The 13,466-nt window shown below is 42.0% G+C and overlaps 1 protein-coding gene and 1 pseudogene across 1 annotated transcript in view; one reads left to right on the forward strand and one right to left on the reverse strand.

Annotated features, from left to right (window-relative positions):
• pdgfrb (platelet-derived growth factor receptor, beta polypeptide) overlaps positions 1-13,466 on the reverse strand; it is a 35,532-nt gene that overhangs the window by 19,261 nt on the left and 2,805 nt on the right. Inside the window, exons 2-5 of the mRNA XM_061835859.1 lie at positions 4,078-4,138; positions 2,550-2,867; positions 2,185-2,442; positions 1,580-1,710 (exon numbers count right to left, since the gene is read on the reverse strand). Coding sequence (XP_061691843.1) covers positions 1,580-1,710; positions 2,185-2,442; positions 2,550-2,867; positions 4,078-4,120 — 750 coding nt within the window. The 5' untranslated portion in view covers positions 4,121-4,138. The remainder of the gene's footprint in view (positions 1-1,579; positions 1,711-2,184; positions 2,443-2,549; positions 2,868-4,077; positions 4,139-13,466) is intronic.
• LOC133509296 (5S ribosomal RNA) lies at positions 8,469-8,587 on the forward strand (annotated as a pseudogene).

The raw sequence follows: 13,466 nt of genomic DNA on the forward strand, positions 1-13,466 counted from the left end.
GGCGCTGTCCATTTCTTTTGATCATCCATAAGATGGTTCTTCCCAAAGAGGGGTTGTGTCAGGAAGGGGATCCGGTGTAAAAACTGTGCCAAACAAATATGAGCGTTCATCTGAGATGACACACTGCGGTGACCCCTAACGGGACAACCCGAAAGAATCCATGAGATTGTTCTATACTTTCATTGTAGTTTAGCTGTGCCTGATCGTAATGACCTGACTTGATTCGGAAAGCCACACCTGTCCGTATAAGACCTTACAGCTCACAGTGCATATCAGAGCAAGAAGACTTGTGAGGGTAAAGGAACTGCCTGAAGAGCTCAGAGACAGAATTGTTGCAAGGGACAGACCTGGCTAAGGTTACAAAAAATATTCTGGTGCTAAGGACATTTGGGATGAGCACAACCTTTTCCTTGAGCTGGCTGTCTGGCCAAACTGAGCAATCAGGGTAGAAGAGCCCTGTTGAGAGAGGTTAAGGAGAACCCAAAGATCACTGTGGCTGAGCTTCAGAGATGTAGTCGGGAGATGGGACAAAGTTCTAGAAAGCTCACCATTGTTCCTCTAGGCTCAAGCTCATCTGAGATGGACTGATGCAAAGTGGAAAAGTGTGATGTGGTCTGATGAGTACGCATTTTAAATTTGGACAACTAGATTTTGGAAATCATTGACATCGTGTCTTCCAAGCCAAAGAAGAAGGGTTCATGTGGATTGTTGTCTGTGTGAAGTTCAAAGGCCGCCATCAGTGATAGAATAGGGGTGTGTGTTTGTGCCCATGGCATGGGTATTACTTTCAGATCCGTGGAGGCCCCGTTAATGCTGAAAGATACATACAGGTTTTAGAGCAACGTATGATGCCATCCAAGCAGCTCTTTTCAGGGACGTCCCTGCCTATTTCAGCAAGATAATGCCAAGCCACATTCTGAATGTGTTATAATTCATGTCTTCCCAATAAGCGAAAACAAGTGCGAGGACAAGAGTGTGGGTAAAAGACTGACCTACCAGCAGAAGAGGCTTTTCTCCTATTGAAAATGTGTGGCGAATTATGAAGCGCAGAATACTGTATGAAAAAGGAGACCAAGGACTGTTGAGCAACAGAAGTTCTACATCAAGCAAGAATAAGAAATAACTCCATCTGACTTAGATCCCCTTAATTTTTTCAATCTTTGTTTTATTGTAGCCATTTTCCAAAATCATTTAAGTTCATTATTTCCTCATGAATGTCCACACAGAATCAATATTGACCGAACTGAATCTTTTTTTTTTTTAAGATTAAATAAGAAAAAGTGGAACATCACACAGTCATAAGTACTCAGACCCTTTGCTCTGCACTTAGTTGAAGCACACTTTAGATGTTTTGCTGTGTGTGTCCGAATACTTTCTGTACACGCTGTACCAAAAAACAACAGTAACAAATTATTTGTACTTGCTTACTTCCCAAGAGTGCAACAGGATACCAGGCACACGAGTCACACAGGTGTCTTTCCACATCTTGATATGATTTGGGGTTGTTTATGAAGTCTGAGTGTGATGACCGCGAGGGGGAATGATGAACAAAAGCTCATTTTGCTCCCCTCCTACTCACCTCCCGGTTGGGGAACTCCCAAGAAAAAAGGACCAACTCGGCCCCGTGCGCGGTGCAGTTGACTGTTAGCGGCTCTCCCTGCTTCAGCACCGTCTTTGATGCGTTGATGTAGGCATCGATGGCTTCTGGGACTGAGGGGAGGAAGTGATGACAACGGAATGCAATCACTGAATTCAGCAACTGAAGCTACATCTGAACTAAAAGTTAGCCTCCACAAAGATAATATTGTTTTGACTATAATTGACGCTGAAGTACAGCAAATTTCTATGTGGGTGTTTTTTGTTTTAAACGGACATGTCATTCTCCAGAACAAATATAACAGTGATTAGCCATATTGCGCAAGTATGCTGTTTAGGGTTAGGGTATGGCAACGGTTGGATTTAGCGGATATCTTTGATATCCACCTTAAAAGTCATGTGCTTTTCACCTTTGCTCTTATGTCCTCATGAGTAAAATGGTTTAAGTGCTCTAGTAGAATGACTAACAGAACAACTGTGTCTTAACATTTAGCATGAAAAAAATGAGTAATGGGGCAAGTGAGGGCAAGATATTGCAATGTGTGTGGACCTGAGTTCATAAATTTGTGGCAAATTCTGTTCACCTACCGAAGATACTGAGGACAAAGAAAGCTTGCGACTGTTTCACCACTCCGTCCAGCTCGCCGCGACACACGTAAGTCCTGTCTTCCAGCGCTGCAGTGTACCCCTCACTGGGGACATACAGCCCCTTAACTGGGAGGTCAGTTTCCTTCTCGTAGAGGGATACGTTGATCTTGGGGTTGGTGACTACACAGGGGATGGTGGTCTGCTCACTGGTCTTGGTCAGCATATCATGAGCGCTCTCCACAAACCAAACCTGACTGTCTGCAGGCAGAGACAGTCATAGCGTTGGATTCTCTTTAACATACAAGTTCAGAAGGACTTAAACTCTGGTTTCCACAAGTGAGCAAAAAGTGTCAGTTAGTCCAAACCTGGGACAAACACCTCCACCTCCTTCCTTTCTCCATTTTGTCGGTCAGTGCACTGATACACCCCGGTGTGTTTCCAGCTTACATTCCACATGCTCAAAGCGCTGGATTTGGTGCCGTTGCTTACAATTTGGTAGCTCTGCACACCATTTAGGCCTTGTTCCACCTGGAAATAAGGAACGTCATTCCTTTTGAACTCCCAGGTGGTTTCCCCCGAACCCGAGCAGGTGAGCATGAGAGAGGATCCGGCGCCAAGGACAAACTGGCCGTCATGCGGCGTGACCTCCAGGCAGCTCACGTTGGCGCAGAGACCCAGGAGGACTGTAGTTGAGAGAATAAGGGAGAGGTCAAGTTGGAGGTCGAAAAGACCAGGACGTCGTGCCGTTGGTCAGAGGTTAAATCAACACGACATGCCAGATCCTGTTCTACCTCACAATGTTGATGGATAAGAGTTGCACGGCGCAACTAAGTGAGGCGATGAAGACCCCTTGTCGGTGACAGATGAATTGAAAGGAAAAGAGGTCAGTCAGGATACGTCTGTCCCATTTGACATCAATCACGTGCGGCATTTGAGAAGATTGGGAGTTAGGATCCGTCCCACTTGGATCTTACAAGGGTGGATCTCAATCATTCCAGTTGAAAGTAATAAAAACATCACTCAATAAGCATGTAGTCTAACGTTAGAGCGCCATTAAAATTTATGGGCTGAAGGCAAATGTCGACCGAATCCTTTTTAGCAAACTTCTGTTTGTTCTGTTCATAATAGTTTCCTTACAGGCCACATTGTGATGAATGCAATATCAATAATAAATGAAAGTAAAGATAAAGTTTGGATGGCGACATTTTTGCGAGAAGTAAGGTTTTGACATCTCAGCAAAATCCCCTCAAAGAGGACTGCAGAGTAATTTTTGTACAATGTAACTTCTTTGTCATTTGAGTCTGGGAATGAAAAACAAAAGCCTGTCGGCAAAATGTGTAATAAATGTCACAGGAGATTATTTTTCCACATTGAAATCTTTAATCTGATTGACAATTGTTGGCATTTATTAAGATCTTACATGGCACAACAAATGAATAGCTAAAATGACATTTGACTTTTGTACTTTATTTTCTTTTCCCATGGCTGAGTATGAAATTGCATGCAAATATGCAATGTGGATCAGATGTGGACGACAATAAGTATGACCCAGAATACAAGATACTAAAGGTTTGACAGATATCTACTGTTTTAAAAAAAAACATGTAATGCATATATGAAACCACATCATTTATAGCAAACAATGTTGACTCAACGCCAGTCCAATTTCCAAATTGTTTCTCCTCATTGGTTGCATAACTGGACGCTGGTTGGCTACTAATTACACAACACAAACGGCCATTCAGCAATTTTCAGAATATTATCTACAAGTTTGTCATCTGTCAAAATGTGGGTGGTTATAAAACTATCAAGTTGACTGTATGTTATAATTTTAGTGTTGCAAGGGTTTCCCTGGGGTGTTGTGTCAAGGCTTTCACTTTTCTGCGTTCTTACTTGTTACTGTCAAATTGAGGGTGAAGACAGTCACGCCTCTCATAGTTGAGCCGCTGACTTTCTGCAAACAAGCACATATGACATTTTAATGCAGTATTCTTCATTTGCATGCACACAGTCAGGAATCACCTCTTACATACATATCTTTAACTCATTTTTAAACATGTAAAAGTAATGACATGTGCTATTGTGTGCACTATTGTATATGTTCTATTACTCGGGGTCAAACAGAAGAAAAATGATCATCTAAAATGCAAAAAAAAAAAAAAAGGCAGGAACATCTGATTTGGCTCCAAGCCAATTGACATTCAGCGACATTCACCCTCCTATAATGATGGATGGATCGTCACTCTTATGAAATTTAGTGGGCTGAGTTAAGTTTCAGTTGTTTTTCAAAGCAGCCTGCCTTCAATCAGAAAACAGTCACGGTGGCCAAAACTGAAAAAAACCAAAACAAAAAAAAACACATTTGCTGGCTTGTGTGGATCAGAGGTGCTTTCGAAGTGTCTGTGCCTGTCTCTGACGCTGTTTGATGCCTCGCTGCTCCAGAACAGTGCCCCAATGTCCGGCCTTCCTTTTCTTTGCAGCTCATCGGGGGTTTTGACCACCAACAAACCGCTCGCTGTGTGCGCATTTGCAACGTGCGCACTGGCAACAATGCTGCGTCCAAGCTATTCTAGCACCACGCTGAGGCATTAATTGCTGTGCTGTAAACAAAAGTCAAATTGAGGGCATTCACATGAACGCTTAACGGAGGAGCGACCTGAAAGGCCTTGCCAGCACTTGGATGTCAGATTCTGGTGTCACGTGCTCAATTCATAAATTGGGCCCTGACGTTTTGTCTATTGAGGTGATTCATGATGACCAACATCATACCCACAGCCTGGAGTACTAAAAGTTCTAAAGTGTGAGGTCAGAGGACGGGGGGCCGGGGGGTTCGTGATGTGTTTGGGCTCAAGGTCTGCAGAACAGGGATGTCTGGAAACAGTTAAGGATGCATCATTGCTAGTATGTAAGCATGCGGGTGGGAAAGAGAGGGAGGCCGGAAGAGAGAGACTTGGGAAGAGCGAGGGTGGAAGAGGAAGTGGAGGAGGGACCCAATGGAAAAAATTGTGCAAGCTATCGAAACATCAAATTCCCTTGGATAATATATTATATTATTTATTAAGTCATTAAACATGATTTAAAGGGACAGGTCTTTTTTTGTGGAAGATTTTGCTTTTACCTTGATGATTAAAACCAACAGCTGTGGTATTTCCAAGTATGCTTCAAAACGTAATAATTTTGTCTGAAATGATTTACTTCAACGACTTGGACAGCAAACGAAGCAATCGATAACTACAGTAGACATGATTTAAGCGGAAACTTTACTCACATCATCTGAAATCCCCCAATCCTGTTCTTAATCTTATCATTTGTTTTTGCTTTTGTTGTGCTGGACTATGTGAGCCTTTCTCGACATTTTTGAACGTTTAACGTCACTAACTAAATAAGGTTGAAACGAGAAAATTCTTCACATGATGATGAATTAATTTAGAGTAGATTTTGCACCAACCTTTAATATTCAAACCAGCGGATGACACCTTTGAAATGGAATGCATGAAGTGGGGCCTTGACATCCATGTTTATGTAATTTTTGCGCATGCTTGTAACTCAAATAATTCACATTGCAAATCATCTTTCCCCATTGTAATAAAAGGAAATGCCATTAATCCATCCCAACCTTCCCGCAATAAAAGGTCTAATGTGTTTGTTCGATGACAAAATAGCACACTAAAATATTGTGTTTTATAAACATCCATCATCCATCCATTTCTTAGCCGCTAATCCACACAAGGGTTGCTGGAGTGCTAAACATTTTACACCAGGCTACATCTGAAAAACATATTTAGCTTTTGAAGTACCACCCTCACTGAGTGCTTAATTCCAAAAAGTATTTTACATATTTTTGTAAGCCACTGTAATATTTATCTTCTGTTTGAACATTAACACTGTGCATACATATTGAAGATTTAACTAAATAATTAACTTGATCCATCCATCCAGCCAGCCAGCCATTTTCTTAGCCGCTTATCCCCACATGGGTCGCGGGAGTGCTGGAGCCAATCCCAGCTGTCATCAGGCAGGAGGGGGGGTATGCACCCTGAACTCTGTGCCAGGCAATCGCAGGGCACATGGAGACAAGACAACAGTCACACTCACAATCACAGCTAGGGGCAATTTAGAGTCTCCAATGAATGTTGCATGTTTTTGTGATGTGGGAGGAAACCAGAGTGCCTAGAGAAAACCCACACAGGCATGAGGAGAACATGCAAACTCCATACAGGCGGGGCCAGGATTCGACGCCCGGTCCTTAGAACTGTGAGGCCAACGCTTTACAGCTGCTTCACCGTGCTGACATTTTTACAATAAAATATATGTAAATTATTTGCAGAACATGTTTTGTGGGTGTTAGCGCAATTGTGTGTTTTCGTCACAAATGTCTTACAACTAAGATCTTTTATGACGAGGATGAAAACAACAACAAAAAAATACCACGCGTCATGACTGACGTGATTTCCCCGAAGTTTGCATCGTTCATTCATTCATTATACAGTTACAATCAAAAGCCATCCCTAAATTTTGTTTTAGCAGGATAGTCCAATGAAAACACTTTCAGATGTTAACAGTTTTAAGAGTCAAATCAACAAATTGTCAGGTTTTAGCAAAAACGAATCATACGAGGTAACAATATCCAGTTAAAGCTTCAGTTATCACGTGTCTTTAAAAAGAGTTGCCTTTGGCACTTCCTCTCCTGAAAAAAAAAAAAAAAAAGTTCTTGAGTTGCTCCAAAAACATGACTGGTTCATTTCCTGTCCCACCTCCTGCATCTAATAAAAAGAGTGAAAAAAAATAAGAGAGTAATACTTTTTTTGTTAACGCGAACATGGCTTTTACATCAAGGAATGCACAATATTACACAACCAGAAAAACACACACAGAATCATTCGCCCCCACCCTTGTCCCCCTTTTTGTTACTGGTGTGTGTGGGGCTTTCATTCCCACAGTACTCTAGAACTTTCCCAGGGCCGCTGATGCACTGGGGACCCTGCTGGCGATGAGGATGAAAGTTGGAGGGGTTGCACTCGGCCCCGTTTGGATGCGCGGGGGCCAAAGAAGGGAGAGTGTCCCGTACTGAGCGAGTCGTGCTCCGGCGCTCATGACTGCTGAGTGGTGACGGCTGCACGTGACAACAAAAGCAAAGCGAGTGGCAAGCGGCATCGAATCTCAAGGTGGTTCCAGTTCTCAGTCGGTGGGTTTCAGGCGTCTGTGTGACAATTCTACCAGTGGCATGGAAAAAAAAGTGTGTTGTGCTGCCTGTGGGCACACAAGGCTTTGGTGATGCCTCTCTAAAAACAATTGTAGAAGGGGGGGTGGAATGACCCCCCCCACCCCCTCCAGCTGGATGATCGAGGCCACCCCACACCCCCCTTTCACCCTCTCCACTGAGTTGTACTGACAAATGGGAGTGACCCTTGACTTAAATGTAATCAGAGAAGCAAAATGCATTGTGTCCAAATAAGTTTTGGAAAGTCCACATCCATTGTCCTCACAAGAGTGCCAGAGCCGATCCAGGCTAACATCAGGCAGATGACATCCTGAACTGGTCACCAGTCAGACGCAGGGAACATACCAACACCATCACCGAGCAGGAATGCATCTCACAATCGTCAAGTCAGGCGTACAACTACACCATCAGTTGACCTAAGTTTGTTATGAGGGGTCAAAAGTGGAATTAATGTCCCAGAGGAATCTGCAAGAGTGGTTTTAATCAACTCTACTTCGATACATCTCATTTTCTTCTAGATTTTCCTGGGTTTTTACACCAAGCAGGCTACATCTGAAAAACATATTTGGCTTTCGAAGTACCACCATTACTGAGTGCTCAATTCCAAAAGTATTTTAAATATTTTTGTAAGCCGCTGTAATATTTATGCTCAGTTTGAACATTAACACTGTGCGTACATATTGGGGATTTAAATAAATAATTGACTTGACTCAATTAAAATGTATTAGACATAAAAAAGTAAATAAAAATTGGACCAAAATAAAAGTTTATAAACAAACTCTTCTTAAAGAATTAATGCAAATATATTTCAATAAAAAAGTTAAATACAACTGAAATCTACTTAGGGAGTAAATCATTCACTAGTGGTACAAGACAGTACTGCACTTTAAAAAATTACAAGCAGAAGTGTCAAACTCAAGGGCTGGGCGATCCTTTTATCCAGCCTACACCCTAAAATAAATAAAGTGTCTACTTCATGTGTCTTGCTAAGTGCATCGGTACTATTAATTTGAAAATCTGGATGAAAATGAAAATTTTTGTTCATTTAGAATGGTTAGACAAGGCCTACGGCCACGCTACCTTGACAACATCCAATCTCGTCAGATCTCAGAAGCTAAGCAGGTTTGGCCATGGTTAGTACTTGGATGGGAGACCGCAAGGGAATATCAGGTGCTGTAAGCTTCTCTCCTCAGCTAAATTGCAGAGGGGTTGCATCAGGAAGGGCATCTGGCATAAAACTGTGCCAAAGAAATATGCGTTCATCTCAGATGACACGCTGTGGCGACCCCTAATGGGACAAGCCGAAAGGAGAAAAAAAAGAATGGCTGTACAAGCATCTTCATGAAATCCTATTTTACAACCGTAATCTGTATAAATGCGATTGTGAGTTCCATTGTAGATGCCGTCTATTTCTTTTTTTTTTTTTTTTTTTTTTTTCGGTCAATATTTGGATGACATGTGCTAGAGAATATTTAAATGATTAAATATAATGCAGGTGCTATCAGTGAAGGAGGACAACGTGGCCCAAAGAACTGTTTGGCCTCAGTGTTAAAAATAGAAGTCTATATAGGACAGTCAATGATAATCCAAGAGAGTTTGTGTTTATTTGAATCATCGCCACGGATGAACTGTTATTTATCCTGCAGTGCGCAAGTTTTGTCAAAGATGCTGGGAATTCGGTGACAGAGTGACCCTTCCAGTTCTCCGTAAACAACAGCAGGTCCACTTAAAGTGTCGCCACTCCAGGAGGGGAGGATGCTAAAATCCACCACAGCAAGAGGCACTCGGCCCACGCGGGCCTGTGATCGTGTACTCGCGTCCCCCAGCGACTAGTAATCCCACCGCCGGGTTCATCTCGACACATTGTAGTTGTGTTTTTGATTTAAACATCTGGCAATGATAAAGAAGCGCGTGATTAGGTGGGAACCATTTCCCGAGTCATATTCTCTGCCAAATGTTTGCTCAAGTGTGTCGCGATGGGGAATTGATATTACACTTTAAAAACAGGACAAGCTTCTCTTCACAAACTCTCGCTAGTTTATTAGCTACGCCTTCATTAATGGAGTCTAACGTAAACATTTGGCAAGAAAACGAGCTATATTGTGGCGCTTTTATTCAATCTGTTTGGAGGAGTAGTTGATTTATTCTGATAGAAAAAAAAAATCCCCAAAAAGTCTTTCGAGCCACAGCCGGAGTGGGGGTTGCACGTCCTGTCCGGGAATCTCTCCTGACCTCGAGTGGGTGTGAGCCTGTGATGCATCAATGAGACAGCAGACCAACGAGACCACTAGCCAGAAACCTATGGGGACAACACGCATGTGGTTGCACTTCTACACATGCAGAAATAAAAAGAAAATAACTCTCATTACAAGTACACAACATACAAAGAGCATATGTTCCATGTGTGAAAGATCACATGTCACAATGCACACACCTTTTTATTCACACAGGAAGTGTCCAGCCGGAAAACCAACATCCATCAGGTCAAAGATAATAACCCTGCTCAGATAGAAGTCAAATCCCTCTTGACTAGTGCAATCATTTGCTCATTTGCTCCACTTAAGTCTTAAAAAATGACTTATCTTGTTCAACTCTGTGCATTGACTTGTGCTGTGGGAAAAATTTGACCCCCGTCCGTCTTTGCCCAAACAAACCTCCATTTTTATCACCAAGCCAAATCCCCCTGAGGCCAACCTTCTGTTCCCTCGGCAGAATCAACACCACAAAGTCAGTTGTGAAGTTTTACGTGATGAGAATCACATCCCAGGCAGATCGAATAATTCCCCTTTCTCCATTTGTCACACATGCACAGATCCACTCTTTACAGGACAAATATGAACAATAATAAGGACTTCTTACATTTCAGTACCGGTCGATAACAAGCACCAACACGTCATAATTCCCATTGTGTTAAAATTTAAATAAAATTCCTGAACAGTGTTATTAATCAAGCTCTAGAATTGCCACCATTATCCAAATAACAGCAGAGCGATAAAAGGAACCACTGATTAAATCACTGTACATGTCTTTAGACTTGCGGTGCTTGATATTTACGAGTGTATACTGTTGATCAACCAGGTAACTTGTGGGGCCCACTGGGTGGAGGAAGCTCGGGACGTCGTCGTATCATGTGCATATATGCCCGGAATTATAATTATTCCTGCTATGTTGCACGTCAAATTCATCTGTTTGAACTAAATACTTAAAAAAAGAAATGTAGTCAACATGTTACCCTGTCATTGTGTGTTACTTCATTTTCTGCTTGAAAAAATGTTTTAAAGATTTCATTTCATCTTTTTTTTGATGATGAGAGGATTTAATTGGCCCGTGAACATTAAAAACAAAATGAAAGATGAGGGTTACAGATCTTAATAATATCAGTTTACATTAAAGGTCACAGTTGTTTTTTTTAATATTAACACTTTGTTCATATTTAGCAAATAGCTTTGCAAGGCTGGAAATTTTACCAATAAAAATAATGGTAGCAGTAGCTTGAACTTGCCTTGTTTTGACGTGTTGCTTCCATGAAATTCCCAGAATACGGAAAGAGCCATAGATCATTAATGAACAGAAAAATCTGTCATTGTAAATATTCATTATTTTTCTGATTTGTTCTTTGATTACCGCAGAGCCGGTGGTCTGTGTGCATTAATGCAGTTTTGCTCTGTTTGTAACCGACCATTAAAGTGTAAACACTGTAGAATCAGAACAATATGGTCGAGCCAACGGGTCGCTTAAAGCCCATTTAAGTGTGCAAAGAGATCTCTCACAACAGAATATTTGACAGTGGCATCAGCAAAAAGCAGCTTGTGTTGTGTCATTCAGCACTGACGCGATTACGCTTACATGATCAGATGTCGTTTCAAGAATAAAACACACGGAGCAACAATGCCGACCAACAAAATAGGACTCCGAGATCAGCTTCAGGTTGGAGTTGACCGTGCAACCAAAGCCACCCTGCTCTCAAATTGAGGCAACACATGTTCTGCAAATTATTTTTGGGGTTCCCTCCATCAAATTGAGCAGTAAAATCTGTTTGTAGTGGCAGTTACAAAGAGCTCCTGCATAAGAACCAACACTGGAAGAGGATCACATGTGTGGATGTGGCTGGTGTTTGATATGCCTTTAATGGTTTAGTCCTCTACTCATTTGGGGGGAACTTACACAAGAGGAAGATATCAAAAACTGAAACATACAGAATGTTGTTGCTGGGGAATGTGATCTGTGTTCTTCTAAAGCAGTAAATCTTTATGTTGTCACCAATAGGGCTTCTTAAAAAAAAAGAACTATCAGTGCCACCCACGATTCAAACTATTTCTCCTCATATGGGGAAAGGAGGGTATCAAATATTTTGCCACTCACCCTACCGTCCACTTTGACACTGAAGGGTCCGAGCCCCGCAGTTTGCCTCGTCGGGAGTGGAGGAGGCCGACACACAACATGCAGGTCCCTTGGCTATTACACCCCCACACAAACCCCTCAAAAAGAAACAAAAACAGCTGAACACCATTAAAGCCAACTGTCTAAGTCCCACTCTTTTCCCTCTTAAACAGCACCAGCTTGTTAAGATGGGGGGGGGGGGGGGACAAGCAGGGCACTGAGTGATCGCTTCCATTATTTGTGTACTTCTGGCTAAAATGGAATCAGACCCTTGAATAGTGTTGAGGTAGCGCAGGAGGCTGAATACAAATGAGCGTGTTTTGACTAAAAGTGCAGTGCTGGATAGAATATTTTTATCATAGAAAACCAACACGATGTTTGTCTTTGTCCTCTTATCCCACTGCACTGTATCTCAAATTGCAGTGCATTTTTGTTTCTGTGAAGATTCCATTAACCTAACAATTATTTTTGGGGTAAAAATCACTCATGTCAATAATAACGTAGACAATACATGATGAAAACTTCTATGATGAGAATGAAAACTGTATTTGTCTAGTCATTTTGAAAACCCTTGAAAATTCAATATGATCTCAAAATTATTGTAGTAAATAGTATGAAATAAATCAAATACAGTATATGTAAACATTTTAATTGTACCTATGTCTATTATTATCGCAATTACGACAAAAGGTGAACAAAACTGTAGATAGTATGGAAAACAATCAGTTTTCTGGATTGTAATTCTTACGAGGGTCGTGGGTGAGCCGTCGCCTCACCAGCTGACTTCAGGCGAGAGGCTGGCTAAACCTTCCAGTGGTCGCCAGCTACTCAACTGAGCAAATCCATCCATCCATCCATCCATCCATCCATTTTCTTAGCCGGTTATCCTCACGAGGGTCGCAGGAGTGCTGGAGCCTATCCCAGCTGTCATTGGGCAGGAAGCAGGGTAAGCCCTGAACTGGTTGCCAAACAATCGCAAGGCAGACGGAAACAGACAACAGTCACACTCACAATCACACCTAGGGGCAATTTAGAGTGTCCAATTAATGTTGCATGTTTTTGGATTGAGGGAGGAAACCGGAGTGCCCGAAGAAAACCCACACAGGCACGGGGGGAACATGCAAACTCCACACAGGCAGAGCCAAAATTGAACCCTGGACCTCACAACTGTGAGACCAGCACTTTAAGAGCTTAGTCACCGTGCCAGCCAACTGAGCAAATATAGAGAAAAAAACTAACATGCATGGTTTTCCATCACAGGTTTTCACACATGCATGTGTGAAATAACCCACACAAGGACATGGAAAACAAACTCCAAACTCCACACAAAAAGTCTCAAGCTTGAAATCAAACTCCCAACCTCAATTGTGTGAGCCGCTTATGCTCACTACTTGCACACTGTGCCACCCAGTACAGAAAACATTCTGTAACCTTCAAACCGTCAAACCATTACTCAACAGCTGATGTGCAAAAGTTCCCTCCTGTAGGATTACTGCAAATGAGAAGAGAAAGAAATATGATTCTGATGTCGGGAGTGCATCAGGTGTTTGTTTTCCTCTCAACTATTCAGCAAAAATGCTCTATTGTCACTGCTTTATACAAATACATCCCCACTTAATAGAACGTAAAGCTTGCCGTGGACCGTTTATTAGATCTTGACATGGAAGTGCGCTGCTTTCTT

Source organism: Syngnathoides biaculeatus, chromosome 11 (genome assembly GCF_019802595.1).
Source record: "Syngnathoides biaculeatus isolate LvHL_M chromosome 11, ASM1980259v1, whole genome shotgun sequence".
In the NCBI taxonomy this organism is placed as follows: Eukaryota; Metazoa; Chordata; class Actinopteri; order Syngnathiformes; family Syngnathidae; genus Syngnathoides; species Syngnathoides biaculeatus.